At 47.5% G+C, this 21,013-nt stretch overlaps 1 protein-coding gene across 1 annotated transcript; it reads right to left on the reverse strand.

Moving 5' to 3' along the window:
* Positions 1-6,769: 6,769 nt before the first annotated feature.
* On the reverse strand, positions 6,770-10,225 carry LOC123447429 (UDP-galactose/UDP-glucose transporter 2-like). Its single transcript, XM_045124028.1, has 6 exons — positions 9,801-10,225; positions 9,223-9,251; positions 8,892-9,093; positions 7,932-8,174; positions 7,738-7,839; positions 6,770-7,379 (listed from the first exon to the last, which is right to left on the reverse strand). The coding sequence occupies exons 1-6, from the start codon at positions 9,933-9,935 to the stop codon at positions 7,047-7,049; spliced, it is 1,044 nt and encodes a 347-aa protein (XP_044979963.1). The 5' UTR covers positions 9,936-10,225; the 3' UTR covers positions 6,770-7,046.
* Positions 10,226-21,013: the final 10,788 nt, after the last annotated feature.

Here is a 21,013-nt window from a genome sequence, read left to right on the forward strand (position 1 = left end):
GCTCCAAAAGGCCTCATGCAGTTGTCACGTGGGAGCCAGTTGTTGTTCCAGATATTGGTGTTAGCACCATTCCCAATTCGCTTAATCAGGCCCGTCAGGAGTATATCCCTCCCCTCGCACAAGGAGCGCCAGATCTGGGATGGCCTCGATCCCACCTGAGCAGAAAGAATATCACCGGTTGGAAAGTACACAGCTTTGAGAATCCGTGCACTCATTGTGTCTGTGTCGCAGAGAATTCGCCAAACCTGCTTGGCTAGCAAGGCAAGATTGAATATTTCCATATCTCGGAAGCCTAAACCCCCCTTGTATTTCAGCATGCACATTGTATCCCATGAAACCCAAGCGGTCTTTCTCTCCCCCTCCTTGCAGCCCCACCAGAACTTGCGAACATGGATGTTATGTGCTGGCATAGACCCCTTGGTAGTTTGAAGAGAGCCATGGAATATGTTGGTATTGCTTGGGCCACCGACTTAATCAACACTTCTTTACCGCTCCCTGCTAAACACTTCTCCATCCATCCGTGAATGTTCTTCCAAACCCTGCCCTTTAAGTATGAAAACACGCCATTTTTAGCTTGTCCCACATCCCATGGAAGTCCCAGGTATCTCTCACATATAGTTTCCTTCTGGATCTGTAGAATCCCTTTTATAATTTCTCTCTGGGACCCTGGGCATCCTTTACCAAAATAGACTGATGATTTATCATACTTAACTCTCTGCCCCGACGCTTGACAGTACCTATTTAGGATCTCCCTTAGTTGCTCAGCATTGTCAGCTGTATTCTTGCAGAAGAGCAAAGAGTCATCAGCAAAAAGGAGATGATTAACTCTTGGTGCAGTAGGAGCAATGTGGATACCTTCGAAAGTCCCCGCATTATTCGCTTGATTTAGCAAACAGGATAAACCCTCAACCGCTAGGAGGAACAAATAGGGTGAGATGGGATCCCCGTGACGAATTCCTCTAGTCGGCTTAAAATCCCTAGTCTGCTTCCCGTTAAGCAGCAATGAGAATGAAACTGATGTAACACCTCTCATTACCTGGCGCACAAAACTCTCACAGAAACCCAGCTTCCTCATAATGGCCTGTAGATAAGCCCATTCAACCCGATCGTACGCTTTCATCATGTCGAGCTTGACAGCACAATACCCATTCTTCTTGCTTCTGTTGGTTTTCATAAAGTGAAGACATTCATATGCCGTGATAACATTATCTGTGATGAGACGGCCAGGCACGAATGCCGATTGCTCTTCGGATATTATTTCAGGGAGGATCTGCTTCAGCCTGTTAGCAAGCACTTTGGACGCAATCTTAAAAAGCACATTGCACAAGCTAATGGGTCGGTACTGAGACATTAGGGTGGGGTTTTGTACCTTGGGGATAATAACAATGAACGTCCTGTTGATCTCCTCAGGGGAGTCCTCTCCCTTCAAAATCCGAATTACAACCTCTGTCACTTCATCACCGCATAGATGCCAATACTTCTGAAAGAAATGGGCTAGGAAACCGTCAGGTCCCGGAGCCTTGGTAGGATACATTTGAAACAAGTCGCTCTTCACTTCTCCTTCGGTGATATCTCTTGATAGCATTTCATTCATTGGGCTTGTGACTTTACAAGGAATATGTGACAGCACTTCCTCCATGCCAATCATCCCTTCCGACGTATATAGCTGCTCATAAAAAGCTATTCCCATGTTTTCAAGCTCCCTTGGATCGCTACATATGGAACCATCTGCTCTTGTTAAGGACACAATGTTGTTTTTCTTTCGCCTAGACGATGCCTTGTGATGAAAAAACTTTGTATTTTGGTCCCCTTCTAACAGCCATTGGATTCGGGCTCTTTGGCGCCACATAATTTCTTCCCGGAATCGCAGCTCAACAATTCGGCCTTCAACTTTAACTTCCTCGTATGATGCCGCAATACGATGCGGGTTCTCTCGTAGCTCACCTAGTCTTGCTCGAAGTTGCCTGAGCTCGGTTCGGACCGAACCAAAGCTACTAGATCCCCAGCCGGTCAGCGCCACCGCCAGTGATTGCATCTTCTCTCCTATCTCCCGGGCGGACTTGGCTGTTGAACCCTTCCACGTGTCGTGTAACATTGTTTGGAAACTTTCATGCCTTTCCCACATAAGCTCATATCTGAACGGCCTGCCCCGTCCAATTCGTTGGTTGTGTGCCTCCATACTATTCAGAAGGAGTATAGGAGAATGGTCCGATTTGACTGCATGAAGATGACGGACCGCAGCCAGAGGAAATAGAGAGCTCCACTCCACCGATGCCAAAGCTCGATCAAGACGCACTCTGCAGGTGCCATTCTGCACTCTCCTTTCAAATGTCCAATCCAGTCCCGTATACCCCAGATCACTTAACCCGCACACATCCACCGCCTCTCTGAAGGCATTGATCTGCCCAATGTTGCGTTCGTTTGGTCCAAAGTGCTCCTCTCTCCTAAGAACTTCATTAAAGTCCCCTATGCACAACCATGGAAGATCGATGTCGGCCTTCAAGAACCGCATCATATCCCATGTTTTATATCGCATGCTCCTGTCCGCGTCCCCATACCAGCATGTCAAACGCCATGGATCTCTCCCACTTTCCGTCACCTCCATATCGATATGATATCTCGAGAAATTCCGCAAGTGCAGCATCTGAGGCTTCCTCCAGTACATACACAGGCCACCGCTTCTTCCCGCACTTCCAACCCCATACGCATGGTAAAATCCCAAAGTACTTGCCAAGCCTTCCATGCGATTCTTTGCTATCTGTGTTTCCACTAGACATAGAACCGCCGGCGCACTCTCCCGCGCAAGATCGCGGAGCTCATTGATTGTCGCGGGGTCGCCCAACCCACGACAGTTCCAGCATAGGATCGACATTAGGCCCGACGGTCCTCCTCGAGGGAGGCTGCCGATGGTGCCATCGTGAGGGTTATTGCTCCTGCTCCAAGTAGGCTGCTAGCCTTGACTGTCGAGGCTAGTTTCTTCGCCCTTTTTTGCTCTCTAGGGGAGATGTATGTAGGGGGGGACGGTGGTGTATCTGACAGGGAATCTTCCCCTACACCTTGTTTAGCTGGAACGATACTGAGTGTGCCACTCGAGGCCGACGCAGGACCACTATTCTCCTGGGTATGACTCGTGGACAGCAGTAGGTTCAGGTTTCGCCTCGCTGTTGGTTCATTCTCCTGCACTTCCCCTCCCCTCGCCGTATCTGGTTTCAGAGGGCTGGTCACGTCCTCCTCCTCACCTTGCGCCGGATCCAGGCCAGCGTCCTGGGATGATCGCTTGCGTGTTGGAGACTGTTGGCGAGGGTTGGGATCTCCCCTCCCCCTTCCCCCGGTTCGGCCTCGACCCCTCAAACGGCCACCTCGTGCATCCTAGCCTTCCTCTTTCATCCCTTGCCCTACCTCCTTACGCTGTGCCAGCATCCAACTGCCCCATTGCTTCTGTTGTGCCTCCCAGACGCCATCCCCACATTCCTCATGATTATGCCCCATTAGTCCACACACCTGGCAAAAGTATGGGACTTTTTCGTACTTCACCGGGAACATACGCCGGCCCTCTCTCGCGACGACCAGCCCCGTGATCCTAGTAAGCGGCTTGTTCACAAGAACACGGGCTCTTACTCGCACGTAATCTCCCTCATAATACAACCTCGGAGAGAGCTGGGTTTCCTTCACTCGTACAATCCGTCGAGTCAATTGATCCACAATGTCCGTAGTCCGGTACATCTCCGGAATCCCATGGATCTGAGCCCATACATACAGACCATCCAGGATGACCGACGCCGGATCACTCTTCCCGTCATAGTCCTCCACTATTAGACCCATACCACGAAACAGCCACGGACCTCCATGAACGAGCTTCTTCCAATCTCCCAGACAATGCATCTGAAACAAAACAGATTATCTCCCGCTTCCCTAAACTTTGGGGTTTTTGCCACCCCCCACACAGAGTTTAGGGTTTCGAACATTGCCGCTGAAGAGAAGGGGCGTGAGGTATGCAGCCGCCCGATCGCCATCCATCTGGCATCTTCCTCAAGTTTCTTCAGCTCCGCCTCGCTGACCACTACATCGTCCAGTTCTTCGCCCTTCAGACCCAGGTGTTGCAGCATGTCTTCCAACTTCCTTCCGGTCCATGGCGAGGCCGAGGACGAACCAGCGTCTTTCGCCATCCGACGGACACCAGCGGGAACCCTCGCCTACGAGGAGAAGCGATCAGTCGATGAAAACTCGCGGCGGCGATCTGATCGTCGTCGAAGGTCGTAAACCCTAAGCAAGAGGATACATTCACGACAACACCATGAGCAGTTGAGCACGCCATATCCGCATGGCCGTGCGTGCGTGCGTGCGTGCGTGCGAGCTTTTTAGGGGCGCGTGGATTCATGCATACAAAGACGTATCGTCAGGGAAAAGGAAAAGGGCCGGAGCACGGACGGCCCGGCCCGGCAGTGCGCGCTTCGGTCTCCACGCACCTCGGACCAAGGAGCGGTTTGCTTTGCCTTCCGCGCGTTAGTTATCCGCCTGGAAAACAGCGTCGCGCATGTCGGGTGGGGCGGCCGGTTTCGTCGTCCGTCGCCGCCGTGCAGGGCGGGCCGGCACGGAGCAAGGAGGCGCCGGCCGGCGAGGTCGGCAGCGGCAGTCGGCACCGCGGGGCTGCGTGCGTGCATGCATGGCCCATGTGGCGGCCATCAGACAGAGCGATCGGCGCCCAGCAGTGCAGTGCAGTGCAGCACGCAGCGGCAGGCAGGCAGGCGGCGTAAAGGTGGCTGGCCCCGACCCGACCTGACCCGACCCGACCCAACCCCGCCAAGTAAACAGCACGAGCACGAGGCGCCACAGCGAAAAGCCTCTCCTCTCCTTTGCTCTGCTCCTCCTCCACTTTGCTTCGGCCAATTGGCCCTGGCCCCCGCCCACGAGCGCGCGACATCACCCGTCCACCCCGTCGTGTCGAGCGCCACCCAAGGACAATGCAAGTCAAAGAGGCTGTTCCGGTTCCTCCCGCACACTCGGGTAGGAGTTGCTGGCCGCCGTTAGAGCAATTCTAACCGTACGATCCAACGTTTTATTTGTATTTTATTTATTTGGATTGGATCAGCAAACATTCATGCCCTTTTTGTAATTAGATCGACGCTTGCGTTCAACTTGGTCTTGACCTATTTTTAGGTGACGCACAAATAACAATAATATAATTTTAAAAACATAAAAGTCATTAATTGAACATTAATGTCGGTCTAAAAGACACGTGATATTTCCACGAGTCCACTTAACATTAAACAAAAAATTAATACACTAAAAATGAAGAACGCGTTGCCCTAGGCGTAGTCGTCGTCGGGGCAGTGAGGTCAACGAGCGTCGGCGCCGGGCCAACCCAGTGGAAAAACGTCTGCCAGGCGACGACGACGTCGTTCGCAGGTGGCTGCACCGGCCCTCGTTGAGCAGCATGTCGCTCCTCCTCCCCAGCTTCGGCCTCGCGCTCCATCTGCTCAACCTGACGGGCATGTGTGCGTTCCTCCGCCAGTCGCCACCATCGCCAGTGCTCCAGGTAAGCTACCTTCCACTCCGGCGTTGCATCCAACCAGACGGGTGACGCGCTGACCCACTCGCGCAACACCCGGTCCCACACGTACTGCTCGGGCCTGAGGACCAGCGGCCCCGGCTCGGCCTTCGCGGGGGATAGCGGGGCCAGTGGCCGTACGATTGTGTCGCCGACAGTGCAGAGCGCCATGGCGTCCGTCATCTACGTGTGGTAAGCCTCCTCCTCCCCTCCCCCTTCTCCTCCTTGAGGCGTGGTTCCTCCTCGCTTGCACGCAGAACGGCCACCAGCGCGTTCTCGTACGCGGCCTCCACCTCCTGGTCTTCTTGGCGAATGACGAGTGGCGGCGGCTGTCCAGCCACCACGTCGCGGGCGCCACGCTGGCGCTGCTCCTGATGCTCCCATCCCTCCCATTCAGGAGAATCTGCAGCGAGCACGGGGGCGCGTCGCTATTGTGTCGTCAGCTGTTGCCGTCGACGCCTCACCTCCTACGCATGCGCCTGCGTCAATCGCTGGCACTGGGATCCTCTCCAAATCAAAATGCCAGTCATGCGGTAGCGTGAGATCGGGGGTAGGGGAGGGAGACGCGGTGCTCCTAGTGCCACCTCGTCTGGTGCACCGATACGCTGACCCGCTGCCGAGACAAACGGGGAGACGCCGACGACAGGAGCGCGCACATAGGGAAAGCGGGGGACTTGCCCTTGTCTTTGCCGACGAAGAAGCCCATGGTGGTGCCTAGGGTTTGCCGCCTGCGGGGGAGCAACGGGTGGCTAAATGGAGGATGGGGACGACTTCTCGAAGACGATGAGCCCCCCCTCCCCCCGGCACGCTCAGATTAAAAAAGGACGCATGGGGTCGCTAACGCGTCGGCCCGCGGTGGCGGTCGTCATTAATAAAGACACCGCGGTCGTCATTAATAAAGACCACACTGGTTTTGACCGGACGTCATGTGTGGACGGACACAGACATGAGAAGGTACGCGTCACGTTCGCTTCGCATTCGTGCCGACGCATTTCAATCCTAAAATTGAGCCTGAAATGGGTAACGGACGAAGAATTTGTTTGCCAGGTGCTAGTGCCCCAGGCTATGTAAAGTTTGTTACTCATCAATAATAAACTCGAGTGATGTTTCTCGAAGAAAAAGGTAATGTCACCAACATTCGCAAAAGAAGGAAATATTACCTCTCAAAAGAGAAAACAATTGTACGGAGGAACCTCAAAGATGTCAAGGAGAAGCTTGGTCTGGAGAAGATAACTTTGACGAACTTTATATGATTTTCCACTTGATGAGTTATCTTAGTTGTCCATGATATATTGTCACGGAGACCTAAGGGGAAAAGATCAACAACATCTAATCCATCTCTATCATTGCCATCCTTTGGAACACTTTAACTTAGGAGCTACAATCCCGAAAACAGTTCCACAATATCAAACAATACAAACTAGACAGAGGTTCACAAAAGCAGAGCTGGTATCCTGCACTCTGGCTTGTTATTCGTTTAGCTCATTCAGGTCCCCGATCATACCAACGGCGATTTCTCCTCCTCTACTCCGTCTCCCCGCCGCTTCTCCTCGCCGCGCTGCTGGCGCTCGGCGGTGCCCTTCTTCTCCTTGTCCTCCGGCAGGAGCCTTAGCACGATCCCCATGGTGATGAGCAGGAGCCCTGTGACGTGCTGCTCCGTCATGGGCTTGGTGAATATCAGGTACGACAGGAGCAGGGTCACCGCCTTTCTTGCTGTTGTCACCATGGCCGTCGTTGCGGCACCGAAGAGCGCAATGAGCGACAGCACCGACACCTGCCCGACGAATGTCGCCATCGCCTCGAACACCAGCACAGCGTACACGTACAGGTGCTGCATGCGTCCGGTGGACATAAACGTCACTTAGATCAATCTTTTTCAGCAATCTTTTATGAGAGAAGTAGCATCGGCAAGTTAACTAGGAGCACTTTTGACTTTCAAGTGGATCAGATGCTTTTCCCGACGACATGGTCAGAATCAAATCACCAGAGTGAATAATGTAGTGCTGGGATGTCTTGTTATCTACAAAATGAACTAAACTAACAAAGTTGGATTCCGGAATGCTAGTCCAGTGCACAAAAGAGTAGTTGATTCTTTCCCTACCATCTATTTTGTACACATTCTGAGCGAAAGTATCTGATGATTAAAATGCCTGAGAAAACAACACGGATGAGAGATTCTGATCATATACCTGAGAACACGCACTCCATGCGGTCGTAAGCTCCCCAGTTAATACCATCGGCACAGCGAGAAAAGGCAGGCCAACAACAGTTGAGCAGAACAGCATCTCCATCTATCAGAGAGCAAGTATTCAGTGTCAGTGTTTCTCCCATTTCAATAACTGGCAGAAACATGTAAAGGACATCAAGATGGAGATGCTAGTACCTGTGTGGTGTCTGGGTTCATCTTGAAGATGGCTTCCTGCAGGTTGCCGAGGAAGGCATCCATGATGAGTGCACTGGACACCATGGCCACGCCAATCATGCTGAAATTAGGCGATGTTTGCGCGTCTGCGAGCGTGAATAGTATGAGGCCAATGACAAGCATCACCGCCGATACGTACTCGTGGAACGGGTACTTGCGTCTTAATCCTGGGATAAATGCCCCCATTATCATCACCGGCAGCACCTGAATGGCGGAGTGAAAGGTCAAAAACACAAATAAGATCTGCACCGTTGACTGAAACTAGAAATTCTTTATTTTCAGAGAAGGTTCTAACTAAAATTCTCTGGTCTCAAATTCATTACGACTTTTATCAGAACATCACCAGAAGTCTCCTAACTACCAAATGGAAGTTTCGAAACACGGGAAGAAGTAAATATTCACATGGGTTTCTGCTCTGCTTCCTAGGGACAGGGAAATGAGGGAGTGCTACAAGCAACAGTCTATTCCTTCAGCTGCACATTCCCTTCACAGAAGTACTACCACTAGTACATTATTTACATTATTATCAAGCAATAATCATTGGAAAATAAATTTATTGCTGGCAAAATACTAGACATTTCGTCACAGGAAAAATCAAACTTTTAAAGACCGGTCTGTCGTGCATACCCCAATTAAGAGAGAATCATTCAGAATGCGCATATGGACAACATTGTTCTGCCTGCCCTACATACTCCGATTTTAGCCAGAGGAGTATTATGTTACTATCCCTGACTCAAAAGTAGAAACATGCTCGAATTGGAGTACACGATTGAACAGGAATAGTTGGGCAGCTAACCAGACATCAACTCTGATGCCGGATTCTCAAATTAGATTATTACCCCCTCTTTCCTCAGAAGGATACGACACATTACACATCTCATGACGCAGTAAAATATTAATGGCGAAGATTAATGGGTTTACCTTGGTGGATTTGAACATGATCTGGGCGGGGTAGTTGAGGAAGGCAAGGGAGCCCTTGGTGAGGCCGTTGGAGCCCATGAGCACGGCCGAGAGGCGCACGTAGGTCCGCCATGGGTTCACCATCTGCTTCGTCGTGAACCCCTGCAGCCGGATCAGCCCCAGGTACACGAACCCCTGCACGAACGTGAAGTACCACCCATAGCTGCACCACCACCACACACACAAACTCACCATCCATTATCATTTCCACACCAGAGTACACCGAGAGTACGACTCCTCGATCACAAGCGATCAATCACCAATCATTAGGTAGGTGCGATAGAAGCCTCACCTGAACTGGAGCCGGTTGTAGACGTATTCCTGCAGCACCACGAGGCACGTAGAAGTTAGGAACGCCAAATTTTTCCAAACGCTCTATAAGAGCGTTTAGATCACTAAAGTACTGATTTAAACACTTGTATACATTTCTTTACAGAGGGAGTACGTGTCATCGTGAGTCAATTTCGTGCAGGAATTGTAGGAGCGGAATAGGCAAAAGAATCAGGGGAACGTGGGCAGCAGCTTCGGGGTACCATGTTGACCGGGTAAACTCAACGAGTCAGTCAGTCTAGGGCGAAGAAAAATACTACTACTATGAGGAGTGGAAAAGAAACAGTATCTATCTATCCTAGCACAATTCTACGTACTAGATTTCAACGGAAAAAATCAAATGCACTGCGGATCGCAAGATCCTGCGAGATTTTCCTTTCGATCGGTAAGAAGAACGTCTTGCGAGATCTCCATTCATACATACAACCGATGATTGCCTCACATATTTGACCGAGTGAATTGGACGAACACGGGCGAGTAGAATGAATAATCGGAAAGAGTAGGAGGGGAGGGGAGGAGAAGAAGGATTCGAGTACGTACCTCGCAGATGCCATTGACGAGGTAGCCGAAGAAGAAGCCGGAGGAGCAGATGAGGAACTGCTGCCAGACGGGCCTGTCCGTGAGCGACACGCCGAACAGCCTCCTCCCCTGCTGCTCCTCCCCGCCGGTGGTCATGGCTACCTGCCTACCTCTCCCTCTCTCTCCCGACGCAAACACACAGCACTTATCTCTCTCAAGATCGCCGGCGGAGGGAGGAGGGAATTAATCTCCCGTCCAATTAATGGCCGCCGAGGGGAGAGGGATGTGTCGTCGGCCGGAGAGGGGGGGAAGAGAACGAAACGGAACGCCCACTGCTTAATAGCTACGAGTCGTCTCAGCGGCCTTAAAACGCTTCCTTGTATTGGCGACTGACTGGCGTGTGGACTAAGAAGTGAGAGGAAGAGTCTCTGCGCAGCTTCCCCGCCCTCCTTTTTTCACTCCCGCCACCGCCACCGCCACCGCCACCGCCACCGCCCCCGCCCCGTCTCCGTCGTCGCCGCGCGCGGGCGAGGCCACGGCTGAGCTGCCGTTTCGGCGGTGCCGTTGGAGACTTGGCGGGCGGGCGGGCGGGCGAGGGGAGGGGAGAAGAAATCAATGGAGGGAAAACGTGGGCGCCGATGGCGGCACGAATCTACTGCTGCGTGCCTCGGGTTCCGGAGGGGCCCGGCGACCTGGCTCGCTCGGCGGAGGGGTTGACACCTGGCTGTCGTGCATGCATGCATGCCTTGACAGGTGGATCAGTGGACCTCGTGGGACCGGGATGTCATACAGACAGATGACTCAGGAGGAAGCGACGGCGCTGTTTGACTGGCAGCTGCATCGAGAATGAATTAATGCTTGCCTTTTTTAGTATATAATATTTATGTTTGGATTACTACTACTTATAGTATTCCATTCAATGCATGCTAGGAGTATGTATTTAGTGTATACTTCAATATAGACGGTGCTTGGATACGTTTTAGTCCCATGATTAAAAGTAATGAGACTAAAACTTGCTAGCCTCATCCATGCTTGGATTCAAATACTAAACAGACTAAAATCAAGTTAATGAGCATTTATTATCCTCCAAATCCTTCAATCCAGAACTTGCATAAGGAGTTAAATGAGGAGAGAGATGACTAATGCACATTTTAGTAGGGGTACCCCTGACTAAAATATTTTTGCCTCAAGACTAGTTTTAGAGGGTGCTTGGATACGTTTTAGTTCCATGACTAAAAGTAGTGGGTCTAAAACTTGCTAGCCTCATCCATGCTTGGATCCAAATACTAAAGAGACTAAAATCAAGTTAATGAGCATTTATTATCCTCCAAACCCTCCAATCCAGAACTTGTATGAGGAGTTAAATGAGGAGAGAGAGGACTAATGCATATTTTAGTAGGGGTACCCCTTACTAAAAGATTTTAGCCTCAAGACTAGTTTTAGTCTTTCTTTAGTCAGGGGTGCTTGGAACTTTAGAGGGTGTTTGGATCACTAGAGACTAGAGACTAGAGACTAGTAGTAGTCACCTTTAGTCAGTAAACCTCCAAACACCCCTGACTAATGGGTGACTAAAACTAGTTTAGTCCCTAGTCACCCCACCCCCAACTAAAAGTGACTAAAGTCTCTTCTCCAATTAATGGCTCATCCTCCCATGCTGACACGCCAATGGAAGGGAGATAAATGAGAATAATTTAATACAGAGACATTTAATGCTGACTAGTAGTAGTCACCTTCCAAACAGGGCCTGACTAAAAACTTCTAGTCTGACTACTACTAGTCACATGACTAGAGAGTATCCAAACACCCTCTTAGCCTTTTAAAGAGACTAGTTTTAGTCAGACTAGTTTTAGTCTCTTGGATCCAAGCACCATCTTAGCCTCTCTTTAGAGGGTGCTTGGATACGTTTTAGTCCCATGACTAAAAGTAGTGAGACTAAAACTTGCTAGCCTCACCCATGCTTGGATTCAAGTACTAAAGAGACTAAAATCAAGTTAATGAGCATTTATTATCCTCCAAACCCTCCAATCCAGAACTTGCATGAGGAGTTAAATGAGGAGAGAGAGGACTAATGCATACTTTAGTAGGGGTACCCCTGACTAAAAGATTTTAGCCTCAAGACTAGTTTTAGTCTCTCTTTAGTCAGGGGTGCTTGGAACTTTAGCCTCTTAAACAGACTAGTTTTAGTCAGACTAGTTTTAGTCTCTTGAATCCAAGCACCCTCTCAGTCAGGGGTACTTGGAACTTTAGCCTCTTAAAGAGACTAGTTTTAGTCAGACTAGTTTTAGTCTCTTGGATCCAAGCACCCTCATAATCCTTTCGATGCATATGTATATTTAATGACGTAAATGGTACTGATATTTTTTGAGGATACGGTATGCACTTATAAATCCGATGGATATGGATACGGATATATATTTTGGTCAACAGGATATCCGATGGATATGGTATTAATAATATGCGGCGGATATGGTATTGATAATATGCGGCGGATATGGTTTATCTGATCTTTTTAATGGATTATTTGAGGTTGTCAAACAGGATTACCCGATAAATTTAGTACAATTGAGAAGTCTAAATACGAACGTGTTGTTGGGGAACGTTGCATGAAAAATAAAAAAATTCATACGCACACGAAGACCTATCATGGTGATGATCATCTACGAGAAAGAGATCGGATCCACGTACCCTTGTAGACCGCTAAGCGGGAATCGTTAAGAAAACGTGGTTGATGTAGTGGAACGTCTTCGCGATCCAAATCGCTGCCATCTCATGATCCGTCCCGATCTAGCGCCGAACGAACGGCACCTCCGCGTTCAGCGGACGTACAGTTCGACGATGATCTCTGCCTTCTTGATCCAGCAAGAGGGGACGGAGAGGTAGATGAGTTCTCCCGCAACGCGACGCCGGTGGTGGTGGTGCTAGTCTAGCAGGGCTTCGCCTAAGCACCGCTGAAACTAGACTAGAGAAGAAACAAATCTAGATAGAGGGCAACACGTGGCTGATTGTTGCGTCCAAAACCCTCAAAAACCTCTAGTATATATAGGAGGAGAGGAGAGGAGGCAGCCTTTGGCCCCTACTCCAAGGAGAAGGGGTCGGCCGAACCAAGGAAGAGTCCACCTTTTCTTGTGGGAAGGTGGACTACTTTGGAAGGACTCCACCTTCACTTCCTTTTAAAGGTCTTTTACCTTTTATCTCTTCTCCTAGCCGCATGGGCCTTTGAGAGAGGCTTCGGCCAGCCCATTAGGGGATGGTCCGTCTCTTCTCACAGCCCACAAGGCTCTTGGGTCGTCACACCCCTCCCGGTGGTCTCTCTCTACCCTCCCCGTACACTACCGATGAGCCCGAAACTTTTCCCGTGACCAATACATGACTTTCTATATATCAATCTTTACCTCCGGACCATTTCGGAGCTCCCCATGACGTCCTAGATCTCATCCGGGACTCCGAACAACCTTCGGTCACCAACACCTATAATTCAACTATACCGAAACGTCACTGAACCTTAAGTGTGCAGACCCTGCGGGTTCGAGAATTATGTAGACATGACAAGACATTCTCCGGTCAATATCCAATAGCGGTACCTGGACGTCCATGTTGGATCCTACATATTCTACGAAGATCTTATCGGCTGAACCTCTATGTCAAGGATTCACACAATCCCGTATATCAATCCCTTTGTCCTTCGGTATGTTACTTGCTCGAGATTTGATCTTCGTATCGACATACCTATTTCAATCTCACTACCGGCAAGTCTCTTTACTCGTTTCGTAATACAATATCGCGTGGCTAACTCTTTAGTCACATTGCTTGCAAGGCTTATTTGTGATGTTGTATTACCGAGTGGGCCCTGAGATACCTCTCCATCACACCGAGTGACAAATCCCAATCTTGATCCATGTTAACTCAACGAACACCTTCGGAGATACATGTAGAGCACCTTTATAGTCACCTAGTAACACTACAGGAATCGGGCATTTTGCCATCAGGACGCTAAAGACCGCAAAGAGAGAATTACAGACGGCAAAAATTTTGCCGTCAGCCCATGACGGCAAAAAATGTCGTCAGACCATGTGCCCGCAAAGGGTAATTTTGCCGTCAGCATTTTTTCGGGTAGACGGCAAATAGTGAAAATGGTTTGCCGTCATCTATTATGAGGCAGACGGCAAAAAACCTAACAGAACCACCCGGACGGCGTTAACTCTTTGCCGTCATCCGACCGGAATGCAAGACGGCAAAGATTACGGGTTTGCCGTCAGTTGTTATGAATACGAGACGACAAAGAAATTTTAAAAAAATAAATATAAACAACAATCTGGTGCAGATCTGGTCAAAGGCATAGATAGAATCTTTAGGAGCGGATTTTATAAAACATATATAGTCCATCGTCACTCAATGAACCAAAATGGCACAAAAGGGCATGGAAACTACATCAGCCAAAAAGTTGATATAAATTTACACAAAGGACCCTGACATTAGCACAACTCCTAAAGAAGTCCTCGCGTATTACATAAAGCACCCTGGAACTAAAGATAAAAAAGCAATCAGGTCCCTTGGCTTCTTCTCCACTGCATGGACGCGACAGATCTCGAACAAGGCCAGCACGCGGCGGGTGCGCGGCCACCAGGCGGTGTGTGTAGGGCCAGCAGGCGGAGAGTAGCTCCTCGGGCACCCCATCCGACTCCCGCAGCCGCGCCGCACGGATCTCACCGGATCCGGGGCCGGCCACCCCGAGGCCGAGCTGATGGAGGCGCTGGAAGGAGGCGGGGTCGCGTGAGAGGCGAGCTGCGGTGGCGTCGGGGAGCTGCTGAGGTCGCCGGATCCGGGGCCGAATCGATGCATTTGTGTCTCAGGTCGCTGGATCTGACGTCATGGGTGGTGGTCGGCGCGGGGGGTGGGGGCGTCGCCGCCGGCTACCTAATCCAGAGGGTGGGTGGTGGTGGGCGCGGGGGGTGGGGGCGTCGCTGCCGGCGACCTGATCCAGAGCGTGGGTGGTGGGGCGCGGGAGGTAGGGGTGGGCGGTGAGGCGCCGGAGGGAGGGGTGGTTAGGCGTCAGAGGAAGGGGTGGGTGGTGGTGGGTGCGGGGGGTGGGGGCGTCGCCGCCGGCGACCTGATCCAGAGCGTGGCCGGTGATGGGGCGCGGGAGGTAGGAGGGGGCGGTGAGGCACCGAAGGGAGGGGGTGGTTAGGCGTCGGAGGAAGGGGTGGGTGGTGGTGGGTGCGGGGGTAGGGGCTCCGCCGCCGGCGACCAGATCGGGAGCGTGGCCGGTGGTGCATTGGAGGAGGGGGTGGTGGTCGGGCACCCGAGGGAGTGGGTGGTGGTGGGCGCGGGGGGTGGGGGCAAGGGGGTGGCAGATCGTGGCTGCTGGTGGGGGAGATAAGAGATGGAGACGTGGGGCGGTGGGATGTGCGTCGGTGGGGTGGGGACTGAGGGTGTGGTGGATGACAGAAGATGTGTGGTGCGGATACTGCCACGTCATCGATCCACGTGATCGATCCGTGTGTGTTGTGCTTCTTATTTTGCCGTCATCTAGGTATTTTTACAGACGACAAAATTAATTTGCCATCATCTAGGTATTTTTACAGACGGCAAATTTTTTTTGTCGTCATCCAGTTATTTTTACAGACGGCAAAATACGTCTTTGCCGTCATCCAGTTATTTTTACAGACGGCAAAATATTTTTCACCCACGTCCGTGCGTGGTGGGATGGGGTAGGCTGGTGTGTCTCAGATCTTGCCACGTCATCGATCCGCATGATTGATCCGTGTGTTGTGTTTCTTCTTTGCCGTCATCACTTTCTATTACAGACGGCAAATTATGTCTTTGCCGTCATCCGCTTATTTTTACAAATGGTAAAATAATTTTGCCGTCTGCAATATTTATTATAGACGGCAAAATATGTTTACGCCGATAGTCATTCTTTGCCGTCATCAGCTGACGGCAACAGACGACAAATTATGTCTTTGCCGTCATCCACGAAGAAAAGCTCACGACAAAGATCTTAATAGACGGAAAATAACCTGATTCCCGTAGTGTAACATTGCGACGGTTGATACACACAAGACATTCCTCCGGTATGAGTGAGTTAAATGATCTCATGGTCATAGGAATGTATACTTGACATGCAGAAAACGATAGCAACAAAATAACACGATCATATGCTACGTTTATAGTTTGGTTCTTGTCCATCACACCATTCTCCTAATTATGTGATCCCGTCATCAAGTGACAACACTTGTCTATGGGTAGGAAACCTTAACCATCTTTGATCAACGAGCTAATCAACTAGAGGCTCACTACGGACATTGTTTTGTCTATATATTCACACATGCATTTATGTTTCCATTGAATACAATTATAACAAGGATAATCCATTCAATACAATTATAACAAGGATAATAAACGATTATCTTGAAACGGGAAATATAATAATAACTATCTTGTTATTGCCTCTAGGGCATATTTCCAACAGTCTCCCACTTGCACTAGAGTCAATAATCTAGCTTCACATCTCTATGTGATTTACAATGTAATGAATCTAACACCCATATAGTTCTGGTATTGATCATGCTTTGCTCGTGGAAGAGGCTTAGTAAGCGGACTTGCAACATTCATATCCGTGTGCACTTTGCAAATATTTATGTCGTCCACCTTGATGTAATCGCGGATGGCATTGAAGCGTCGCTTTATGTGTCTGGTCCTTTTGTGAAACCTTGGTTCCTTGGCTAGAACAATGGCACCAGTGTTGTCACATAACAGATTGATTGGGTCCAGTGCACTTGACACTACTCCAAGATCTGACATGAACTGCTTCATCGAGACACCCTCCTTAGCCGCCTCTGAGGCATCTATGTACTCCGCTTCACATGTAGAATCAGCTACGATGCTTTGCTTGGAACTGCACCAGCTTACGGCACCCCTGTTAATAATAAATATGTATCCGATTTGTGACTTAGAGTCATTCGGATCAGTGTAGAAGCTTGCAACGACGTAACCCTTTACGACGAGCTATTCGTCACCTCCATAAACGAGAAACATTTCCTTAGTACTTTTCAGGTACTTCAGAATATTCTTGACCGCTGCGGAGTGCTCCACTCCTGGATCACTTTGAAACCTGTCTGCCATACTTATGGCAAGGTTGGCATCCGGTCTTGTGCACAGCATTGCATACATGATAGTCCCTACGGCTGAAGCATAGGGGACGACACTCATCTTTTCTCTATCTTCTGCAATTACTGGGCATTGTGTCTTACTCAACTTTATACCTTGTAACACATGCAAGAACTCCTTCTTTGATTGTTCCATTTTGAACTTCTTCAAAATTTTATCAAGGTATGTGCTTTGTGAAAGTCCTATCAGGCGCCTTGACCTATATCTATAGATCTTTATGCCCAATATGTAAGCACGCTCCCCTAGGTCCTTCATTGAAGAACTTTTATTCAAGTAATCATTTACGCTTTCCAAAAATTCTACATTGTTTCCAATCAGCAATATGTCATCCACATATAATATTAGAAACACTATAGAGCTCCCACTCACTTTCTTGTAAATACAAGCTTCTACAAAAAACTGTATAAACCCGAACGCCTTGATCACCTCATCAAAGCGCTGATTCCAACTCTAAGATGCCTGCACTAGTCCATAAATGGATCGCTGGAGCTTGCATACTTTGTCAGCATTCTCTGGATCGACAAAACCTTCGGGTTGCATCATATACTACTCTTCCTTAAGAAACTCGTTAAGGAACACCGTTTTGACATCCATCTGCCAGATTTCATAACCGAAAAATACAGTTATTGCTAACATGATTCGGACGGACTTAAGCATCGCTACAGGTGAGAATGTCTCATCGTAGTCAACTCCTTGAACTTGTGAAAAACCCTTCGCCACAAGTCAAGCTTTATAAACGGTCACATTACTGTCCGCGTCCGTCTTCCTCTTAAAGATCCATTTGTTCTGAATAGTCTTTTGACCTTCAGGTAATACTTCCAAAGTCTATACTTTGTTTTCATACATAGATCCCATCTCAAATTTCATGGCTTCTAACCAAGTGTTGAAATCTGGGCCCACCATTGCTTCTCCATAATTCGCAGGCTCATTGTTATCCAACAACACGATTGACAAGAAAGGATTCTCGTACCACTCAGCAGCATGTTAACCATATGTTAGGACACCAGTGGACCGAGAGTGCTACTCGAGGCTAGTTGAAAAGTTAATATATTTATCTCATACCCGTCTAGATACTGGCTTTGCTATTAGTGTAGTTAGACAATGCATGCATGATCCAAAATCAACTCATATGGAGGTTGTAAATAGGATACTATAGTATCTTAAAGGGTGCCGAGGAAAACGCCTATTATGAGCATGTTTGGGACTGCTCTACTCCAGAAATTTCAGCCCCGTTCTAGAAAACATAATCCAAACGGGGTAGCTTCATGATATACCGCTCTCCAAGAAAACTAGAATCCGGGGTCCAACTCCTTGTTTTTTGTGAAGCTCTCTAGGAGGTGCTCCATAAAATTATAGAAGCTGGAGTTGGAAGAAAATTACCCACCATTGCCACTAGTAAGTGGATGCTCTTTCCTTTCTTACCTCTGATCCAATCAAATAGATCATTTCCACCAAATTTTCCATTCGTGAAGCTGGAGCTAAATGAGAGCCAAACATTCTCTTAAAATGGTTGCAACTCCTATATGAAACTGCTCTAAAGTGGATTTGCTGAACCGACACTGATTTTGATGGAGCAGAGCGGTCCCAAACAGGCCCTATATACCTCACAAGGGTACTTGCAAGTTGAGTGCTATACTCATGTTGATTCGGCTGGTTTCCTATATGACATGCCCTCAACATGTGGTTAGTGTACATTTTTTGGACGAAATCTAGTTTCATGCCCAAGTAAAAAAGCAAAGTTTGGTGGCTCAGTCTATTAGAGAAGTTGAGTTTAGGTCTATGACTCACGTCATATGTGAGTTATTGGGTGTAAATCCTCCTAGCATAGCAGCGATTGTACAAGTACAAACCTCTGATGTTGTACGGTGACAACGAAGTTGACATTGATAATGCAAATAACCCTGTTCAGCATGGCCAAACCAAGCACATAGAAATTTGTCTCTCGTTTCACTAAGGAGAAGCTTGATAGAGGGATAACTTTCCTACCATATGTAACTTCAGCCAATCATGTAGCAAACAAACGTACAAAAGAAATTCATGAAGAAACATTTTCATGTTTTGTATCAAGATGGGTCTATACGACATCTTCGCCCCATCTTTGGTGTATAGATAATATAATTAGAGGACTGCTTAGGGTCTGAAAAGTAAATTGTATAAATATATAAAATTCAGAATAGATAGAAGGGATAGGTGAGGAGTTTCCCCAAATCTTCTTTATGCTACCTTCAATCCCTACCTCAGTCTTCCAGATCCCACATGATTTTCAACAAAAGTGTATCGAGCGAATGTCTACTATTAGTTTTGACAAAATTCAAACTTTACTTATTTATTTTCTCTTTTTGGACTACATCTCAATTAACAGTTAAATTCAATTTCAATAGATAAATCAGAGACGACGGTAGATGCAATTCGAGTCAAGTAGATGTCCTATCTTAGGGCAGCCATTGGAGACATCACTTTGTCGTGCCAAAAAAATCACTTTTTGCCGCCTTGCATTTTAGTCCAACCTTTTTTGGTGTCATTAAATAGGAGAGACATTGAAGATGCTCTAATATTTCTAGCAAAAGTTTCTAGAATACAACCTATGTTGCAAAGATTTTCAGAAGATTAGCTGTGTTGCAATGATGAAAGACGTCGACCGTTGCTCAACGAGGCCAGATCTAAGGGCTCGTGACCCGACCGACCATCTAAATGCATCAGCCGACGAACCAGGGATGCCCTATTGGGCGCGTGGGGCATGCCAGCGCGCACCCACTACCCTCCCGCTCGCCCCTCATGGGTCGGCCCATAAGCGGGGTTGGGCACCCAAGTTTTTTTATTCCGCATTTTTGTATTTTTTTTATTCTTTAAAACAATATAGAATATAAAAAAATTAAGGAAACACAAAAGAATTTGCAGAAAACATTCCAGAAATCATAGCATGATCAATGGTTGAAAAAGTGTTCAATATTTTGCAAAGAAATGCTCGCGTACTGCAAATATGTTCGTGAATGAAAAGATATACATAAATTTCAGAAAAATGTTGGCTAAATCAAAATTTGATGAAGATTTTTTAAACTTGGTGAACAAAAATCGCATTCAAGAACATTGTCTTTTGAAAATGTGTAAACAAATTTTGTATCCTATGAACAGTTTTAATGAAATTAATGATTTGTTTTTGAATTTGATGAACACATCTTGAATTTGCTGAACAATTTTTTTATTTCAATGATTTTTTTTGAATTTGACGAAAGAAATATTTATGAACAAAAATTGAATTCAATGAACTTTTAGGATCTGCTGAACAAAATAATAATCCAGAATTTTGAAATAAAATTCGAAAAAGTGAAAAAGTAAGGAAGTAAAGCGAGAAAAGAAATAAAATGTTCATGATTTAAAAAAAAAGAATAAAAAAAAGTTCATGATTGAAAAAAGGTTCAATATTTGAAAGCAAATGTTCAAGGATTCTAATATAGGTTCATGATTTAGAAATAATTGTTCACTATTTTGAAAAAATGTTTGTGAGTTTGTTGTTTCAAAAAATGTTCATGATTTAACAGTATGTTCATGAGTTTGTAACAACAAAATCACGACTCTATTAAAAAAATTCAGCATTTCATAAAACAATTTACAATATTAAAAAATATTCATGGCGCCATATAGGAGCCGCCAGCGGACCGTAACATCCAACAGAATCCAAAAATGGCAAAAAGTTTCAAAAAAAGCTTGCCAGCACCCAACAGAATCCAAAAGTTCTCAAAAGATAAAAGGGAAATTATAAAGAGAAGCGTCGCACCACAACTCTTCCATGTAGCGTCTCGCGCAGCCCCATGCGCATGTAAAAATCTTCCACCTCATGCTTACATAATCGCATTAAATGCTTTTTTAATTTTAAAAATATTTTATCTCACAGATTAATAATTTTATTCAAGTTTCGCTTTCATTATTAGGTTCGTTTTCGACGAGACCTTCAAAATAAGATCCCATGTTGACATGTTTCGTTGAATTTTTTTCGTCGTTCCTAATTGCCAAATTTATGTCATCATAGTTGTAATCTTAGGGATGTATAATTGTCACAAAAGTTATAC

The sequence above is a fragment of the Hordeum vulgare genome, chromosome 4H (assembly GCF_904849725.1).
Source record: "Hordeum vulgare subsp. vulgare chromosome 4H, MorexV3_pseudomolecules_assembly, whole genome shotgun sequence".
NCBI lineage: Eukaryota > Viridiplantae > Streptophyta > Magnoliopsida > Poales > Poaceae > Hordeum > Hordeum vulgare.

Excerpts from the sequence above, each read along its gene's own strand:
- LOC123447429 (XM_045124028.1), bottom strand. The coding sequence starts at position 9,935 with ATGACCACCGGCGGGGAGGAGCAGCAGGGGAGGAGGCTGTTCGGCGTG. Across the intron at positions 9,094-9,222 it reads TACAACCGGCTCCAGTTCAG|CTATGGGTGGTACTTCACGT; the intron begins GTGAGGCTTCTA and ends GTGGTGGTGCAG. Across the intron at positions 8,175-8,891 it reads TCATGTTCAAATCCACCAAG|GTGCTGCCGGTGATGATAAT; the intron begins GTAAACCCATTA and ends TCCGCCATTCAG.